The sequence below is a fragment of the Chiloscyllium punctatum genome, chromosome 4 (genome assembly GCF_047496795.1).
Source record: "Chiloscyllium punctatum isolate Juve2018m chromosome 4, sChiPun1.3, whole genome shotgun sequence".
NCBI classification, from domain to species: Eukaryota; Metazoa; Chordata; class Chondrichthyes; order Orectolobiformes; family Hemiscylliidae; genus Chiloscyllium; species Chiloscyllium punctatum.
Window position 1 is genome coordinate 18,966,689 of NC_092742.1, and position 21,031 is coordinate 18,987,719.

At 43.3% G+C, this 21,031-nt stretch overlaps 1 protein-coding gene across 4 annotated transcripts in view; it reads left to right on the plus strand.

The window, feature by feature from the left end:
- The window catches only part of lin52 (lin-52 DREAM MuvB core complex component), a 120,964-nt gene that overhangs the window by 6,093 nt on the left and 93,840 nt on the right, over positions 1–21,031 (plus strand). For all 4 annotated transcript variants that reach the window (XR_011960410.1, XM_072568204.1, XM_072568202.1 and 1 more), the window contains exons 2-3: positions 12,460–12,534; positions 14,113–14,150. Coding sequence is in view for 3 of the 4 variants with exons in the window: in XM_072568204.1 (XP_072424305.1) it covers positions 12,460–12,534; positions 14,113–14,150 (113 nt within the window). In the remaining variant the exon portion in view is untranslated. The remainder of the gene's footprint in view (positions 1–12,459; positions 12,535–14,112; positions 14,151–21,031) is intronic.

Below are 21,031 nucleotides of genomic sequence, written 5' to 3' on the forward strand. Positions count from 1 at the left end.
ACCACCCCAAAACACACAAAAGAAGTTGCATCAAGACACTGTTCAAAAGGGCCACAACACACTACAGTACACCAGAACAGCAAAAAGAGGAAGAAGAACACCTATACAATGTATTCACCAAAAACGGATACCCCCGCAATTTCTTCAACAGATGCCTAAGGGAAAGACAACGGAATGAGGACATGCCACAACCTAAAGGACTAGCCACACTACCATACATCAAAAACATTTCTGAACTGACAGCCAGACTACTGCGACCACAAGGACTCATAACAGCACACAAACCAACAGCCACTCTCAGACAACAACTCACCAGGACGAAGGACACAATATCCAGCATGAGCAAAACCAATGTAGTGTACAAAATCCCATGCAAGGACTGCACAAAACGCTACATAGGACAAACAGGAAGACAGCTAATGATCCGCATCCATGAACACCAACTAGCCACGAAACGACATGACCAGCTATCCTTAGTAGCCACACATGCAGATGACAAGCAACATGAATTCGACTGGGACAACACTACTATTATAGGACAAGCCAAACAGAGAACAGCCAGGGAATTCCTGGAGGCATGGCACTCATCCACAGATTCAATCAATAAGCACATCGACCTGGACCCAATACACCGGCCACTGCAGCGGACAGCTGGAACTGACAACTGGAAGCGGCATGTACAAATCACTATAAATGCCGGAAGAAACATCACAGAAGCGCTTCACAGGAGGCTCCCAAGCACTGAGGATGCCACCTAGACAGGGGACGAAACGTCTCCGTCACAAATTCCCAGCTCGGCAAACAGAACCACAACAGCTTTATGGTTATTAATTGTGGCATACTTCTGGGAATCCCCATCTAACTGCAATTGCAAGTACACCAGGCTCATGTCCAGCGTCATGAAGGACAGCCCCCTGCCAGCTTTGTCTCTACCTCTATGTGAGGAATTGGGCATTTACCTAGCTGCGAAAAGCAGTTTACCATTTGTTTACCAAGGCAAACTGACCCTTTGTACTTCATAATCGGTACAACGGATGCTGCCTATTCTGCAAATTGGATAAGTTTTGATAATTCTTTTTCTTACCAGCCTTCTGATTTCTGACTGTACTTTTGCCTATAATGTAAATGGCCTCCTAAAATCGTGGACTTGCTTCCCGATAAACATGCAAGTTGGCCTTGACTCCTTTGATTGTCCTTTGACCTTCCTGAAAAACTGTCGGATATTTAATTACAAAGTCGCTCAGGCTGCCATTTTCTAATCAAAAAATGTTGAGCCAATCTAGATGAATCTTTTTGATCCATTCTGCCCAAACAAGCTTGGGACCAAGCCTTTTACTACAGTCAGTGATAACTGAACCAACTTGCGCCAAATTTTCCATTGATCAAGCCAGTTGTAGTGCCTGTTTTGAAGTCCAGTTGGGTTTTAGCTGGGAGGTACTTGTGCATGGTTGCATCAGTAATTCCACATACCAAATGGTCTCAGCATCTCATTAAGGTTTAATCCAAAGTCATATGCCTCTGATAGCCATCTTAAACTAGCCAAAAATCCTGATATGGATTTTTATTCATATATAAGCAGCAAGAGTGTAACCAGAGAAAGGGTTGGTCCACTAAAGGATAAGGAAGGAAGGTTGTGTTTCGAATCTGAGAAAGTGGGTGAGATTCTGAATGATTACTTTGCATCAGTGTTCACTGAGGAAAGGGACGGGATGAATGTTGAGATTAGAGATAGAAGTTTGTTTACTCTGGATCACGTTGACATAAGGAGGAATGATGTGTTGGGTAGGTTAAAGGATATCAAGGTAAATAAATGGACCAGATGGGATCTGTTCCAGGTTGCTGATGGAGGCGAGAGAGGAAATAGCTGGGGTTCTGACAGATATCTTTGTCGCATCCTTAAACACAGGTGAAATGCTGGAGGACTGGAGAGTTGCTAATGTTGTCCCCCATACAAGAAGGGTAGTAGGGATATTCCTGCAGATCGGTGAGCCTGATGTCAGTGGTGGGAAAGTTGCTGGAGAAGGTACTGAGGGATAGAATGTATATTTGGAAGAGTATGGGCTTATCAGTGATAGGCAAATGGTTTTGTGAGGGGGAGATCGTGCCTTACCAACTTAAGAGAGTTCTTTTGAGAAAGTGGCCAAGTTGATAGATGGAGGAAGGGCTGTAGATGTCTCATACATTGACGTTTGTAAGCTGTTTGATCAGGTTCCCCATGGTAAACTAATGGAGAAAGTGAAGTCACCTGGTGTGCAGGGTGTTCTTGCTCAGTGGATAGAGAACTGGTTGAACAACAGGAGACAGAGCGTAGTAGTTGAAGGGAGTTTCTTGAAATGGAGAAAGGTGACCAGGGGACTGTCAAAGAATACAGATAGACTGGAGAGTTGAGTGGAGAAGTGGCAGATGGAGTTCAATCCGGGCAAATGTGAGGTGCTGCATTTTGGAAGGTCTAATTCTAGAGCGAGCTATACTGTAAAAGGAAGAGCCTTGGGAAAAGTTGATGAGCAGAGAGATCTGGGAGTTCAGGTCCATTGTACCCTGAAGGTGCTGCACAGGTGGATAGAGTGGTCAAGAAGGCATATGGCATGCTTGCCTTCATTGGACAGGGTATTGAGAATAAGAGCTGGCAGATCATGTTAGAGTTGTATGAGACCTTTTGATTCGGCCGTATTTAGAATACTGTGTATAGTTCTGATCGCCACATTACCAAAAGGATGTGGACACTTTGGAGAGGGTGCAGAGGAGGCTTACGAGGATGTTGCCGGGGATGGAAGGTGCTAGTTATGAAGAGAGGTTGAGTAGGTTAGGATTGTTTTAATTAGAAAAAAATAAAGAGATTGAGGGGGGAACCTGATAAAGGTCTACAAAATCATGAAGGGTATAGACAGGATGGATAGAGATAAGCTTTTTCCCAGGGTGAGGGATTCAATAAAGAGAGGTTATGCATCCAAGGTGAGAGGACAAAAGCTTAAGGGGATACACGCAGAAAGTTTACACAGAGGGTGGTAGATGCCTGGAACACGTTGTCAACAGACGTAGTAGAGGCAGGCATGTTAGATTCATTTAAAGGTGCCTTTGGACAGATGCACGAGTAGTTGGGGAGCAGAGGGATATAGATCCTTAGGAATTGGGCGATAGGTTTAGACAGTGGATTTGGATTGGCACAGGCTTGGAGGGCTGAAGGGCCTATTCCTGGGCTGTAAATTTTCTTTGTTCTTTTCTTTCTTTGATTTCCCCTGGACCTCGAATTGCTGAATAAAATGGATAGTGTCTCAGAATTAGAGGAGCCAAAGGTTATGGTATCTAATGCTTCAGAGACAGTTAAGCACTCAATAACCAAAAAAACTACAGCCCTACAAGCTGTCAGGAGAAGTGTACATTGCTATTCATCTACCCTTTATGGGGAGGTAATGCCCAAATGGTATTGTCACTGGACTGTTAATCCAGAGACCCAGATAATGTTCTGGGGACCCAGGTTCAAAACCCACCACAGTAGATGGTGGAAACTGAATTCAATAAAAGTCTGGAATTAAGAGTCTCGTGGTGACCATGAATCCATTGTTGGTTGGAAGAACCCATCTGGTTCACCAATGTCCTTTAGGGAAGAAAATTGCCATCTTTACCTGGTCTGACTACATGTGACTCCAGACCCATAGCAATGTGGTTGACTCTTAAACACCTTTTAGGCAATTAGGGATGAGCAATAAATGCTGACCTGGCCAGCAGCACCTTCTTCGCATGAGTGAATTTAAAAATAAAATGTAATTTCCCTGGGGAAAAAAAAAGTCTTTCCACATACTGGGCCCAGTCTTAGATGGAAGGATTGAACAAGTTAAGTTTCCCAAATAATGGCATGTCAGAAATGTTTACCTGGGCAAGCAAATTTCTTTAGGAGCATGCTTTTCTCTCATCACCACTGAAGTAATTCAATTAAGGCCATTATCCCAACAGCAAGTCTCCTTTTATTTACATGTGGAGAAGTCCCTGAGACAGATCCAGCTCCCTCAGAGTGACAGGATGTCTGACTCTCCTGTTCTTATTTGTCAGATTGGATCAGATTAACAGGCTCAATCAGGGAACTCAAATTTTATGATGTCCACCTGGCTGACCTTGTTACAATCACTACAGAACTGGTTAAAACTAATTTAAGTTTGGGTTGAATTCCTCTTATTCCTCTGCCCCATTAGCCATTTTAAAGTAAAGGTATTACTTTGTACCTTAAGCTACATTGTTGTCAGAATTTGACAGGTCCTACTGTTACATCCCCTTACAATGTTACTCTAAATGCCTCACCTCAATTTATTAATTCAGGGGACTTGCATTACCACTCTTTAATCCACACTTCCTGCTATAGCATCTAAATTAAATTTGTTTTGAATTGTTCTAGGATTGTCTTTTGCCTGCATAGTCTTCTATTCTGCTCAGTAACTCTGACTGAAGTGAAGTGCCCTATTGTCTTGAAGCCATCTTGAAATCCAGTGTCATAACTGCATTTTTGGTCTGTCTTGCCTGTTTTAAAAGAGTTGCCAATTCATCACACTCCCTTCCTCTTTCCCCATGGCTGTGCAAATGTTTTCTCTATTTCACAAATTCAATTTTAAAAGATACAATCGAGTCTGTTTTTCCACCACTTGACATTATCTGAAATGCCTTATGTCAAGTTGATTTGTAAACAAAAGTTTTCCTCCTCTGACACCATAACATCCCAGCCAAACATTTTTGCCATGAATGTTGCCTGCTGATAAAAATAATTTCTCCTGTTAACATTTGAATGCTATGTGATTTGATCACTCTGAACTGTCTCTGTTTAAAGAGAACAATATTAGTGATCCTGCCTAGTAATCTGGAATCTCAGGGTAATGTTCTTTGGACATTAGTTCAAATCCCACAATGGTGGAGGGTGAACTTTGAATTTAATAGAAAGAAATCTGGCCAATGGTGTCCACGTAACCACTGCCGATTTGTTACAAAAACCCATTTGATTCACTAATGGCCTTAGAGTAGGACATGTACCATCTGCCTGGTCTGATTTACGTGTGGCTGCAAACTTACAACAGTATATTCATCCCACGAATGAATAAATATAAAATCCCCTCTGCACTCTCTGTAAGGGCTTGAACACCTACATAAAAAGTATGGCTGTCAGAGTAGGCATAATAGAATGTTTCCAACTGAAGTCTTACAAATGATTATATAGATTTATTAAGATTTCTTTGCTTTTGTACTTTAAACATCTACCTGGGGCCTGTTTGACAACCCTGTTTTTAAAAAAAAAAGCAGTCTTCAAGGATTTGTGTATGTGAGGTGCAGGTCACCCAATTCTGAAAAATAGTTTGGACTCAATGTTAACATTCTTTCTCTCTTTGCAGATGCTGCTAGACCTGCTGAGTTTCTCCAACGTTTTCTGTTTCAGGTCACTCTGTATCTGCATCCCTTAAAAATTACATTGAATTTATACTGCATCTTAATGTTTCGAAATGACCAGTTTGATTCAGTTACATAATAACTCAATATTTCTTTTTCAAGATTTGGAGATGCCAGTGTTGGACTGGGGTGTACAAAGTTAAAAATCACACAACACCAGGTTATAGTCCAACAGGTTTAATTGGAAGCACACTAGCTTTCGGAGCGTCACTCCTTCATCAGGTGGTAGTGAAAGGCTCAATCCTAACACATAGAATTTATAGCAAAAATTTACAGTGTGATGTAACTGAAATTATACATTGAAAAATTGATTGTCTGTCAAGCCTTTCATCTGTTAGAATATCATGATAGTTTCACTTCTTTCATGTGTCAATCACAAAACTTTTTTTAAAAAGTTGCATTCTCAGGTTAGCTGTTAACAATGGTGATAGCTAGACAATATGTTGAAGGTGTTAGCCCCCTGTGTTCTCTGTTTATGCCATGATGTTTAGATTGATTCTAATCTAAAAAGTGAGATAACGGAGTTTTACATGAAGTCATGCAGTTTGAGCTCAGAGTTCTACATGAATGCATACAGTTTTTGAGTAAAGTACAATGTAACCCTGCATGTACAAATTTACCCCACAAAATATACGTGTGCATGTGGGTCTTTGTCTGTCTGTGTGTGTGTCTGTCTGGGTTGGAGGTTGAGAGTGTGAGAAAGTGTGTGTGTAGTGAGTGCAGTGTCTTAAGTCTCTGTGTGTGTGTGTATAGTGCAATGGTGGTCACCTGTAATGAGGCCCTCCCTATGAGTACGGAACTTAGCTATCGGCCTCTGCTCAGCCACTTTTCACTGCTGCCTGTCCCAAAGTCCACCTTGGAGGATGGTCACCCGAAGGTCCGAGGTCAAATGTCCTGGACCACTTTTTCAATACAGCCTTACATGCCTCCATTCAATCAACCCTCTGATATCACCCTTCAATGCTAAAGTGTCATTTTTCTCCAATCTTCAGTCTCTTGATTTCATAGCATAGCTTGTGATTCTTCTCTATATAGCTTCCAAGACTTGTTTCTGTCTGTCTTATTTCTTGACAATCAGAACTGAATGCAGAACTCATGGTGCAGTTTGATCAGTGCACCATAAGATTTGATAATTTAGCTCATCTAACTTGTAATCTACTGTTTAAATTATGTAATTAATTGTCTTGTTGACCTTGTTAATTACTGCTATACAGCAAGGGTTCATTTACTTGACTCTCCTAGTCAAACAGGTGGTGTGAGAGTGACAGCTCTTGACATCAAGGCTGCATTCGACCATGTGTGGTATCAAGAAGTCCTAGTAAAACTGGAGTGAATGGGTATTGGGGACAAACTCTTCAGTGGTTAAAGTTACACCTGGGACTTAGGAAGATGATTGTGGTTATTGGAGGTCAGTCACCATAGCTGTAGAACATCTCAGGAATTCCTGAGTGTAGTGTCCCAGACTCAACCATCTTCAGCTGCTTCATCAAAAGGTAAGAAGTGGTGGGGGTGTTTGCCAATGATTCAATTATGTTCAGCACTATTCACAACTCAGAGTCATAGAGATGTACAGCATGGAAATAGACCCTTCGGTCCAACCTGTCCATGCTGACCAGATATCCCAACCCAATGTAGTCCCACCTGTCAGGAGCTGGCCCATAACCCTTCAAACCCTTCCTATTCATATACCCATCCAAATGCTTCTTAAATGTTGCAATTGTACCAGCCTCCACCACTTCCTCTGGCTGCTCATTCCATACCAGTAGCACCCTCTGTGTGAAAAAGTTGCCCCATAAGTATCTTTTATATCTTTCCCCTCTCACCCTAAACCTATGTCCTCTAGTTCTGGACTCCCCCTCCCCAGCGAAAAGACTTTGCCTATTTACCCTATCCATGCCCCTCATAATTTTGTAAACCTCTATAAGGTTACCCCTCAGCCTCCGATGCTCCAGGGAAAACAGCCCACGCCTGTTCAACCTCTCCCTATAGCTCAAATCCTCCAACCCTGGCAACATCCTTGTAAATCTTTTCTGAACCCTTTCAAGTTTCACAACATTTTCCGATAGGAAGGAGACCAGAATTGCATGCAATATTCCAACAGTGGCCTAACCAATGTCCTGTACAGCAGCAACATGACCTCCCAACTACTGTACTCAATACTCTGACCAATAAAGGAAAGTATACCAAATGCCTTCTTCATTATCCTATCTACCTGCCATTCCACATTCAAGGAGCTATGAACCTGCACGCAAAGGTTCAGCAACACTCCCTAGGACCTTATCATTAAGTGTATAAATCCTGCTAAGATTTGCTTTCCCAAAATGCAACACCTCACATTTTTCTGAATTAAACTCCATCTATAGACAATAGGTGCAGGAGCCCTTCGAGCCTACACCACCATTCAATATCATGGCTGATCATCCTTAATCAGTATCCTGTTCCTGCCTTATCTCCATAAACCTTGATTCCACTATCCTTGAAAGCTCTATCCAACTCTTTCTTAAATGAATCCAGAGACTGGGCCTCCACTGCCCTCTGGGGCAGAGCATTCCACACAGCCACCACTCTCTGGGTGAAGAAGTTTCTCCTCATCTCTGTCCTAAATGGTCTACCCCGTATTTTTAAGCTGTGTCCTCTGGTTCGGCACTCACCCATCAGCGGAAACATGTTTCCTGCCTCCAGAGTGTCCAATCCTTTAATAATCTTATATGTCTCAATCAGATCCCCTCTCAGTCTTCTAAACTCAAGGGTATACAAGCCCAGTCACTCCAGTCTTTCAGCGTAAGCTAGTCCTGCCATTCCAGGAGTTGACCTCGTGAACCTACGCTGCACTCCCTCAATAGCCAGAATGTCTTTCCTCAAATTTGGAGACTAGAACTCCATCTGTCACCTCTCAGCCCATTGGCCCATCTGGTCAAGATCCTGTTGTAACCTGAAGTAACCCTCTTTGCTGTCCACTACACTTCAATTTTGATGTCATCTGCAAACTTACTAACTGATCCTCTTATGCTCGCATCCAAATCATTTATGTAAATGACAAAAAGTAGAGGACCCAGCATCGATCCTTGTGGCACTCCACTGGTCACAGGCCTCCAGTCTGAAAAACAACCCTCCATCTCCCCACCCTCTGTCTTCCATTTTTGAGCCAGTTCTGTATCCAAATGGCTAGTTCTCCCTGTATTCCATGAGATCTGACCTTGCTAATCAGTCTCCCATGGGGAACCTTGTCGAACGCCTGACCGAAGACTATATAGATCACATCTATCACTCTTCCCTCATCAATTCTCTTTTGTTACTTCCTCAAAAAACTTAATCAAGCTTGTGAGAGATGATTTCTCACGCACAAAGCCATGTTGACTCTCCCTAATCAGTCCTTGCCTTTCCAAATACGTGTAACTCCTATCCCTCAGGAATCCCTCCAACAACTTGCCCACCACCAATGTCAGGCTCACTGGTCTATAGTTCTCTGGCTTGTCCTTACCACCCTTCTTAACCAATGGCGCCACGTTAGCCAACTTCCAGTTTCCAGCACCTCACCTGTGACTATCGATGATACAAATATCTCAGCAAGAGACCCAACAATCACTCCTCTAGCTTCCCACAGAGTTCTAGGGTATACCTGATCAGATCCTGGGGATTTATCCACCTTTACCCATTTCAAGACATCCAGTACTTCCTCCTCTGTAATCTGGACATTTTGCAAGATGTCACCATCTATTTCCCTGCGGTCTATATCTTCCATATTCTTTTCCACAGTAAATACTGATGCAAAAACCTAATTTAGTATCTTCCCCATTTTCTGCGGCTCCACACAAAGGCTGCCTTGCTGATCTTTGGGGGACCCTATTCTCTCCCTAGTTACCCTTTTGTCCTTAATGTCTTTGTAAAAACTCTTTGGATTCTCCTTAATTCTATTTGCCAGATTATTTCATGTCCCCTTTTTTCCCCTCCTGAATTCCCTCTTAAGTATGCTCCTACTTTTTTTGTACTCTTCTAAGGATTCCTGAATCTATCCTGTCTATACCTTACATGTGCTTCCTTCTTTTTCTTAACCAAACCCTCAATTTCTTTAGTCATCCAGCATTCCCTATACCTACCACCCTGACAGGAATATACTTTCTCTGGATTCTTGTTGTCTCATTTCTGAAGGCTTCCCATTTTCCAGCTGTCCCTTTACCTGCGAACATCTGCCCCCAATCAGCTTTTGAAAGTTCTTGCCTAATACCGTCAAAATTGGCCTTTCTCCAATTTAGAACTTCAGCTTTTAGATCTGGTCTACCTTTTCCATCGTTATTTTAAATCTAATAGAATTATGGTCGCTGGCCCCAAAGTGCTCCCCTGCTGACACCCCAGTCACGTGCCCTGCCTTATTTCCCAAGAGTAAGTCAAGTTTTGTGCCTTCTCTAGTAGGTACATCCACATACTGAATCAGAAAATTGTCTTGGACACACTTAACAAATTCATCTCCATCTAAACCCTTAACAGTATGGCAGTCCCAGTCTATGTTTGGAACATTAAAATCCCCTACCATAACCACCCTATTATTCTTACAGATAGCTGAGATCTCCTTAAAAGTTTGTTTCTCAATTTCCCTCCGACTATTAGGGAGTCTATAATACAATCCCATTAAGGTTATCCTTCCTTCCTTATTTCTCAGTTTCACCCAAATAACTTCCCCGGATGTATTTCCAGGAATATCCTCCCTCAGCACAACTGTAATGTTATCCCTTATCAAAAATGCCACTCCCCCTCCTCTCTTGCCTCCCTTTTTATCCTTCCTGTAGCATTTGTATCCTGGAACATTACCTCCTCAGATACTGAAGCAGTGCATGTTCAAATGCAACAAGATCTGGACATATCCAGGCTTGGGCTGGCCAGTGGCAAGTAACAACTGTGCCACATGGGCAGAATGGGCAAGTTGGGCCAAAGGGCCTATTTTCATACAGTAGGCCTCTACGACTCTACATAAATGCCAGGCAATGACCATCTCCAATAAAACACAATGTCAGCAATGCCCCTTGACATTCACTGAATCACTGACTCATCCATTAACAACATTCTTGGGGTTACCAATCAACCAGAACTCAATTTGACTTGCAACATAAAAACAGTGACAAGAGCAAGCCAGATGCTATAAATATTGCTGTGGATAACTCACTCCCTGAGTTCCCAAAGAATGTCCACCATTTACAAGGCACAAATCAGGAGTGTAATGGAATACTCCCCACTTTCCAGGATGGGTGCAGCTCCAACAATAGGGGAGAAGTGTGACATTATTCACAACAAAAGCAGCCCACTTGATTGGCAGCGCATCCACAAGCATCCCTTCACCGTGGATGCTCAGTAGCAGTAATGTGTGCTACTTACAAGATAGAATGCATAAATCACCTAAGCTCCTTAGACAACACCTTCCAAACCCATGATCACTTCTATCTGGAAGGACAGGAGCAGCGGATACATGGGCACTCCACCATCTGCAAGTTCTCAGCAAGTCATTCGCTATCCTGACTTGGAAAAATATCACCGTTCCTTCACTGTTGCTGTGTCAAAATTCTGAAATTCCTTTCCGAGCAACCTGTAGCACATAGACTGTGGCTGTTCAAGAAGGTAGCTTACCACCGTTTCCTCATGGGCAAGTAAAGATTGGCTAGCCACCAGTGCCTACTAAGTTATTATGAATATCAATATGATATATATTTACATGTAAAATGGAAACTGCATGGTAAATATGCCATAGCTTGCTGAAGATTCTAAATATAGATTTCAAATGTTGTGGTTCTGTTCGCCAAGCTGGGAATTTGTGTTGCAAACGTTTCGTCCCCTGTCTAGATGACATCCTCAGTGCTTGGGAGCCTCCTGTGAAGCGCTTCACAGGAGGCTCCCAAGCACTGAGGATGTCACCTAGACAGGGGACGAAACGTTTGCAACACAAATTCCCAGCTCGGCGAACAGAACCACAACAACGAGCATCCGAGCTACAAATCTTCTCCCAAACTTTGAATAGGTTTCAAATATTAATAATTCATTGCAAGACTTTTCAAATGCATATTGACTCATATCTGCAGACCTTGTCCACTTAAAAGTTGCTTGAAGATGAAGGGTGATATGTAGTAGTTCACATGAAGGATCATGGAAATCTCTTCCCCAAACAGCTGGTCATTTGGAGGCGAATTAAAAATTTCAAAACCGAGATTGGTAGATCTTTTTTGCTAGGCAAGAATACCAAGCAATTTGGAGTTAAGGCAGGTAAATTCACGAAGATGCACTAAAGCCAAGTTCCAGTTAAATGATGATGAAAGAGACTCTAGTGGCTGAATGATCTTCTCTGTTGTATTTTCCTGTGATCTTTGACTTTTTGCTAGCTGATTGGTTAGTACAGTATTACAATAAAACAGGTGATGTACACATTTTTCCATGCATTAGTAGTCCTTTTATGTTAACTTTTAATATTGAACCTGCTTATTTAAACATATAAAATAGCTATTGACTATGTAGTAATAGGTGTTATATAGCAGTTTGTGGTGAGGGGCCAAGTTTTTGAAGTCTGTCACCATCTTGTGTTTAAAAAGAAGCCTTACTAATTTATTATTTTGAATTAAAATCCCTGAGTTGGTAACACTCATTTTTTGGTAGTATGTTAAACTGAATGGGTATAATGCTGCGAGGTGCTTTCTGTCATTGTATTTCACTCCAGAGGTGATGCTGTATCCTCTACAAATAGTTACAAAACAGCAAGACTCAGAAATTTGCGTGTTTGCCAGTACCTAAACCATTAAACTATGTTTACAGTGTTCAGACATTCCTACATAATTTCAGTATCAAAGTTCTGAAAATTGGATATGGAATTCTGAAAGCATTCTCATGATTCAAGTGCTGCACGTAACAGTTAGAATATATTTTTCCTTCTAATTTTACTCCTTTCTGGATCTTGCTGTTATATATTAAGACCATTCAGCCACGAATGTTTTTTGTTATAAAATATATGATCGGAGTCATTCTGGCCACTTATCCAATATTTTGGTTCTATACTGTCAGGTGCAGATTTAGAGCAGTCTTTGCTGAGCTTCGAGAAGTTGGATAGAGCTTCACCAGATTTATGGCCAGAACAAAGTAAGATATTTTTATTATTTGAAATCTTGCAAAATACTGTCAATGAATATGGATATCAAATGATTAGCTTAAACTGAACAATTCAATGTAGAAGGCAATGAAAGTTATCATACAGGAGGCCCATTTGGTTTAAAAGTATGAGATCTCATGAGTACCACATGATGCAAATGGTGCATCACCTATGAAGTAAACCAAATATTTCATAGAGAGAGTCCACAGTGAGTGAACATATCCGACTGCCCAATGCAGGGAGTGGATTGGATGCCACTTTTGCATAGTGTTCCACAGCAAAACCATGGGCTGAAAAGCCACAGGCAACTGGTGGGCTGAACATCTCACAGTAGCAAAAAATGTTTCTTAAACTGCTGTAAATCATAGAATTTCTACAGCATGGGAGTAGGCCATTTGGCCCATATTGTCCACACCAACCCTCCAAAGAACAGCCCAACCATAGCCACCATCCTACCCAATCCCGATAACCCAACAATTCCCATGGCTAACCCACCTAGCCTGCACATCCCTGTACACTTGGGTAATTTAGTGGAGCCAATCCACCTAACCTACATATCTTTGGACTGTGGGAGGAAACTGAAGCACCCGGAGGAAACCCAAGCAGTCACGGGGAGAATGTGCAAATTCCACGCAGTTGCCCAAGGGTTTAATTGAACCCAGGTCCATGGTGCTGTGAGGCATCAGTACTAACCACTGAGCCATCGTTCTGCTCCAAATTACATTAAAGATTTGTAAAAATTAACAGACCTATGAAAATATGAAAGATTGGTATAAGCAGAACAGTTCGTATTATGCAATATCGGGGATGACTGAAATAAACTCAGTGTGTTAAGTACATTGCTGTCAAGTGTAGCTTCCTAAAATGGATGTTAAAAGATAGTACACTATTCTTGCAGAGATTTAAGCTTAGACTATTGATGATATAAAGGTCCCTTATTCTGGCCCAACAAGTCCACATCGACCCTCCAAAGAGTAACTAACCCAAACCCATTCATACCCTATTACTCTACATTTCCCCTACTAATGCACCTAACCTACACATCCCTGGACACTATGGGCAATTTAGTATGGCCAATTCACCTGTCCTGCACACCTTTGGACTGTGGGTGGAAACCCACACAGATATGGGGAGAATGTGCAAACTCCACACACAGTTGCCCAAGGCTGGTATCGAACCTGTGTCCCTGCGCTGTGAGGCAGCAGTGCTAACCACTGAGCCACCACCATTCCTGTCTGAGCTTGTTTTAAGACTCCTATGTGAAATACATTTGAGAGGCCCAAATCCAGTTTCTAGTGCATAAGAACTATTTCAAATTTGGCAGTTTTATTCCAAGGTGAGATATCTGGTATGAGAGACTAAAAAAAAACTCTCAACAGTTCTGAAAGTGTGTCCTATTTCTGGGGCATAATGTTAGGACAGAGCAAAGAGAGATTTCCTGTCTATGTCCTAAGATGGAACTGCCATGACGTCTCCAAAGAGAAACAGTATTCTGTAATTCAGTACTGACTTTTTTTGCATTGATAGTAGTTTTACAAAAAATCACACAATCTCCTTGTATCTTTCAGTGCCAGGGGTAGCGGAATTTGCAGCATCTTTCAAAAGTGTAAGTATTTTTGTGCAACTTGATGTCCTGATAAATTATTAGTTATATTGTGGTTGCTATTTCAGTCTCCATTATTATTATGTTCCACCTTATTAGTGCAGGCCAAAAATTCAAGAAATTCCTCAAATATTCAAGAAATAGAAAATAATTTCGTGAAAAAGTGAAATTCCTATTGGGAAAAAGAAAGCCTGCAAAAGTTATTAGAAGAGAAATGTAATTTCAATTATTGTAGATAGTTTATAGAGTCAGGGAGGTCTGCAGTACCGACAAAGGTCTTCTGGCTCATCAAGTCTGTGCTGGTCAAAAAAGAAATTATTCTAACCCAATCTTCTAGCACTTGACCCATGGTATTGTAAATCTTAGCATTGCAAGTTTACATCCAAGTACTATTAATGTTACGAGGGTTTTTGTCTCTATCACCCTTACGGGCAGTGAATTCCAAATTCCCACCAGGTGGAGAGGAGAAAAAAGGTTTCCTCACATCCCCACTAAACCTTACTTTAAATCTATGTCGCCCTGGTCATTGATCCCTCTACCAAGGGGAAAAGTTTATTTCCATCTACCTTTGTATATGATTGGCTCCAATTCAAATAAAAGCTTAGACTTGACTGAGTATTTTTGAGGAAGTAACAAAGATGATTGATGAGGGCAGAGTGGTGGATATATCCATATGGACTTCAGTAAGGCATTTGATAAAGTTTCTCCTGGTAGACTGGCTAGCAAGGAATATTGGGAGAACTAGACATTTGGACACAGAACTGCTTCAAAGGTAGAAGACAGACAGTGGTGGTGGAGGGTTACTTTTCAGACTGGAGGTCTATGACCAGCGGTGCGCCACAAGGATTGGTGCAGGGTCCACTATTTATTGTCAATTATATAAATGATTTCGATATGAACATAGAAGGGAGGTAAAGTTCGTAAGTTTGCAGCTGACACCAAAATTGGCAGTGTAGTGGATAGCGAAGAAGGTTATCTTCTTGATCAGATGGACCAAGGAGTGGCAGATGGAGTTTAATTTAGATAAATGAGGTGCTGCATTTTGGAAAGGCAAATCCGAGCAGAACTTATACACTTAATGGAAAGGTCCTGGGGAGTGTTGCTGAACACAAATTTTAGAGTACGGGTTCATAATTTCTTGAAAGTGGAGTCACAGGGTTAATAGGATAGTGAAGAAGATGTTTAGTATGCTTGCCTTTATTGGTCAGTGAGTTGAGTATAGGAGTTGGGAGGTCACGTTGCGGCTGTACAGGACATTGGTTAGGCCACTTTTGGAATACTGCATGCAATCCCTGCTATCGGAAGGCTGTTGTAAAACTTGAAATGCTTCAGAGAGGATTTCTAAGGATGTTGCCAGGATAGAGGTTTTGAGCTAAAGGCAGAGGCTATATAGGCTAGGTGGGCGTCGGAGGCTGAGGAATGATCTTATGGACGTTTACAAAATAATGAAGGGTGTGGATAAGGTGTATAGATAAGGACTTTTCCCCAGTGTGTGCAAGTCTAAAACTAGAGAGCAAAAGTTAAGGTGAGAGGGGAAAGGTTTAAAGGGCAATATTTTCACGCAGAGGGTGGTGCATGTATGGAATGGGCTGCCAGAAGAAGTGGGGGGGAGGCTGAAGCAATTACAACATGTAAAAGGCATCCGAATGGGTATATGAATAGGAAGGGTTCAGAGAGTATGGACCAAATGCTGGCAATTGGGACTCTATAGTTAAATATGTGGACGACACAAAAATAGGTCTAATGGTAAGTTGCAATGAGGAAATAAGAACCTTATAAATGGATATAGATAGGTTAGGAGAGTGGGCCAAAATGTGACAGATGGAGTTTAACATGGATAAGTGCAAGGTCGAAACAATGGGAAGGCAACGTATTATCTTAAAAAACAGGAAATCTCTCTTTGATCTGTCCTAACATTATGCCCCAGAAATGCCTTTCAGAACTGTTGTGAGATTTTTTTTAGTCTCTCATACCAGCTATCACTTTGGAATTAAACTGCCAAATTTGGAATAGTTTTTACCTCTCAAATTCACAAAAGGAGTCTTAAAACAAGCTCAGACTTGGGATGCTCCAGTGCAGAAGGATCTAGATGCACCTGTTCATGAGTCACAGAAAACTGGCATGCAGGTACTGCAGACAATAAAGAATGTTTCTTTTATAGCTAAAGGAATAGAATATAGTGGTAAGGAAGTAATTTTGCAACTATACAAACTATTGATGAGACCACAGTTGTAATATTATGTGCAGTTTTGGTCCTCTTATTTGAGAAAATATGAAGTGGCATTGGATGCAGTTCAGAGGAGGTTCACTAGATTGATTGCAGAGACGAGGGGTTTGTTGTATGAAGAGAGATTGAACAGTTTAGGCCTATACTCTCTGGAATTTAGAAGAATGAGGGGAGATCAAATTGAGGTATTCAAGATGATAAAAGATGTGGACAAAATAGATGTGGAGCGGATGTTTCCTCTTATGGGGCATTCAAGGATGAGAGGTCACAGTCTTAGGATAAAGGGCAGCAAATTTAAAATCCTTGAGGAGAAACTACTTCTCCCAAAGGGTTGTGAATTTGTGGAATTTGCTATCCCAAAGTGTGGTGGATGCTGGGACAGTGAGTAAATTTAAGGAGGAGTTAGACTTTTTTTAATCGGTAATGGGTTGAAGGGATGTGGAGAGAAGGTGGGAAAATGGGGGTGAGGAGCATATCAGCCATGATCGAATAGTGGTGCAGACCTGATGGACCGAATGACCTAATTCTGCTCCTATATCTTATGAACTTATTAATTTAGGATACGTGGTTGGCATGCATGAGTTGGACTGAAGGATCTGTTTCCATGCTGTATGACTCTAAGATTTTATTCTTTGCATCTCTCAGCTGACTTTCTTGCCAAACTCAATCGTTAGCAGACTTGGCCTTCTCAACTAAACTGCTGATAAATGTTATCAGAAGGTGAGGCTTTAGTGCTGATCCTTTTCATTGCTCTGCTAAGTTATAGTCTATCAACCAAAAAATAGCCAGTTCAAGCTTACTCAGTATTTCCTGTCCATTAATCATTTGTCAATCCATACTGAATAGCTCTGCAACACAATTTCCATTCCTATCCCTCCTATTATGTTTGACAATTGAAATTACTTCAGGGGCCGGTATCCCATCACCAAGTCATCCTTTATTTTCATGTGCACAGTACATTGGCTCTAGCCAGCCAGCTCAGAGCCAGTCCCTACAATGAGGAGACACTCTGAATCTCCTGTTTATATATTATTAACTTTATTTGTAATTTGTACTGGTTAACATTAACAGCTATATACAAGAAACAGTAATTTACAGGGGAAAAGAGCAGCAAAGCCAGACCCCTAACCCCACTGTACAATCAGTTCACAGGGAAGTGAGGACAAACCTCGAATCCCACCTTATAGTAAATGCAAACCAGGCAGTCCGATAAACCGCTGAAAATGTGTTGCTGGAAAAGCGCAGCAGGTCAGGCAGCATCCAAGGAACAGGAGAATCGACGTTTCGGGCATAAGCCCTTCTTCAGGAATGAGGAAACTGTGTCCAGCAGGCTAAGATAAAAGGTAGGGAGGAGGGACTTGGGGGAGGGGCATTGGAAATGCGATAGGTGGAAGGAGGTCAACGTGAGGGTGATAGGTCAGAGTGAGGTGGGGGTGGAGAGGTCAGGAAGAAGATTGCAGGTTAGGAAGGCGGTGCTGAGTTCGAGGGATTTGACTGAGACAAGGTGGGGGGAGGGGAAATGAGAAACTGGAGAAATCTGAGTTCATCCCTTGTGGTTGGAGGGTTCCCAGGCGGAAGATGAGGCACTTTTCCTCCAACCATCGTGTTGTATGGTCTGGCGATGGAGGAGTCCAAGGACCTGCATGTCCTTGGTGGAATGGGAGGGAGAGTTGAAGTGTTGAGCCCCTGGGTGGTTGGGTTGGTTGGTGCGGGTGTCCCAGAGGTGTTCTCTGAAACGTTCCGCAAGTAGACGGCCTGTCTCCCCAATATAGAGGAGGCCATATCGGGTGCAGTGGATGCAAGAGATGTTGTGTGTGGAGGTGCAGGTGAATTTGTGCCGGATATGGAAGTGTCCCTTGGGGCCTTGGAGGGAAGTAAGGGGAGAGGTGTGGGCGCAAGTTTTGCATTTCTTGCGGTTGCAGGGGAAGGTGCCGGGAGTGGAGGTTGGGTTGGTGGGGGGTGTGGACCTGATGAGGGAGTCACGGAGGGAGTGGTCTTTTCGGAACGCTGATAGGGGATGGAAGGGATATATATCCCTGGTGGTGGGGTCTGTTTGGAGGTGGCGGAAATGACGGCGGATGATACGCTGTATATGGAGGTTGGTGGGGTGGTAGGTGAGGACCAGTGGGGTTCTGTCCTGGTGGCGGTTGGAGGGGCGGGGCTCAAGGGCGGAGGAGCGGGAAGTGGAGGAGATGTGGTGGAGGGCATCGTCAACCACGTCTGGGGGAGATATTGCAGTCCTTGAAGAAGGAGGCCATCTAGGTTGTACGGTATTGGAACTGGTCCTCCTGGGAGCAGATGCGGCGGAGACGAAGGAATTGGGAATATGGGATGGCGTTTTTACAGGGGGCAGGGTGGGAGGAGGTGCAGTCTAGGTAGCTGTGGGAGTCGGTCGGTTTATCGTAAATGTCCGTGTTGATTCAGTCGCCCGAGATAGAAATGGAAAGGTCTAGGAAGGGGAGGGAGGAGTCTGAGACGGTCCAGGTGAATTTGAGGTCGGGGTGGTAGGTGTTGGTAAAGTGGATGAACTGTTCAACCTCCTTGTGGGAGCATGAGGCTGTGCCGATACAGTCATTGATGTAGCGGAGGAAAAGGTGGGGTGTAGTGTCAGTGTAGCTGCGGAAGATGGACTGTTCCACATATCCTACGAAGAGGCAGGCATAGCTGGGGCCCATGGCTACTCCTTTGGTTTGGAGGAAGTGGGAGGATTGGAAAGAGAAGTTGTTCAGGGTGAGGACCAGTTCAGTCAGTCGAAGGAGGGTGTCAATGGAAGGGTACTGGTTGGGTCGGCGGGAAAGGAAGAAGCAGAGGGCTTTGAGTCCGTCGTGATGGGGGATGGATGTCCATGGTGAAGATAAGGCGTTGGGGACCGGGGAAGCAAAAATCATGGAGGTGGAGGGCGTGGGTGGTGTCCCGAACTAGTCCAATAAACCGAACAATAAAACAGTGCATATATCATAGACACCCCTGGCAACCAGCAAACCACCCGTCTCTCCCACCTTCCAGCCACTCAAAGGCAGCAAACCCCTCAGCCCGTTCTGGTTCTCGGTCCACCCCCACATCCCTTCCGGCTCTGTCTGCCTTGCCACACTTTTGGCCACCTCTCGGACAGCCTGTCCTTTGTCCAGCCCCGCCCCCCCAGGATGACAGTGACCAGGACAGCCTACCCACCTTCCAGCTTCCCAACCACCCTCTCACGCCTTCAGGCCACCTCTAGAACAGCCTGCCCTGGTACTTGCCCGGGGTGACTGTGAAGGGGTCTCCTGGTTCTGCGATCGGTCAAATCATCAACAGGAATGCGGTCTGCTTCAGCAAGATTTCACAGTTTATTACGACTCCAAGCATAAGTTTGTCCAGCAACACAGAAGTTAAAAGCTTCTGTGTTCCTTGGAGAAACTGCACAATTTCACTTGGAACAAAGGCAATTTTTATATGTTTCTTAAGAAATAGTACAGTCTTAATTGCAGAGTAAATCCAGTAAAGTGTAATAAAATGACATAATGGACAGCAAGTTAACCCAATGATATTTTCTGGGAAACAAAGTTGTTTACTACACATTATCTCTTCGCACTTGTATTTCAAGGTTAGCTGGATGGTTAGTATTGTCCTATCTAGCTTAGTTAATTCCATACTGTGAAGGCTCCATTTTCTGCTTTATCTTTTGATTCACTTAGCTCAGCAAGGCAGGAATGCAGCTTTTAGCAGGGTGAGAAACCATTTTAAACATAGTGTTAATTTGCAGCCTGAAGCCATTTTGTTATGTTACTTTGCATTAAGAAGCCATTTTGTGGTTAATAAAAGCATGCATAAAATGGTTGCTCCCGACAACAGCCTAAATCCAGCTTTTAGATCCTCAACTGCTCTGAGGAAGGCCTACCCACCATCCAGCTCTCAGTCTGCTCCTACATACTATCTGGCTCTTACCTACCCCGACGTGCCATTTGGCTGGTGGACTGCTCTGACACACCTTCTAGCCACCTCTAGGACAGCCCGTCCCCCTCCCTGGGATGACTGTGCACAGGACAGATCACAGCCTTCTGGATTTCCGCATGCCCCTACGCAATGTCTGACTCTTGGCTGCTCTGACACCTTCCGATCACCTCTAGGACAGCCTGTCCCAATTACCCCTTCTTGGGATGACAGCGCTCAGAACAGTTTACTCACCTTCCAGCTCTCAGGGCGATTGGTATCAGGGTGGCCTACCCACCTTCCAGCCTTCAGAGCAGCCTACCCACCTTCTGGTTCACAGGATGTCTTACCTACCCTCCGATCTCAGGGTGACAGCTTTCAGGATGATCTCTGAGCCTCCCAGCTCAGTGAGGCCTGCCAGATGCAGGGACACACAAGACAGTGCAGGTGATAAACCCAACAACAGGACAGAGTCCATTACCAACAAACAGAGTTCTCTCTGGTACACCGCGTCCATTACCATAAACAGTTCTCTTCAAAATGCAAAGTCCATTCCCAGAAACAGAGTTTACTTCAGTATGCAGAATGCATTGTCAGAGATAGAGTCCACTCCTGAAGGTAGCATATACACACTCCACAGCGCACACACATGTTCAATCTCCATATAGGCCTGGTTTATCCACAATGAACCAGGCTGACTCACAGGAATGCAGTAGATTGTGAAGGTGCAGTTAACTCTCAGGGATTT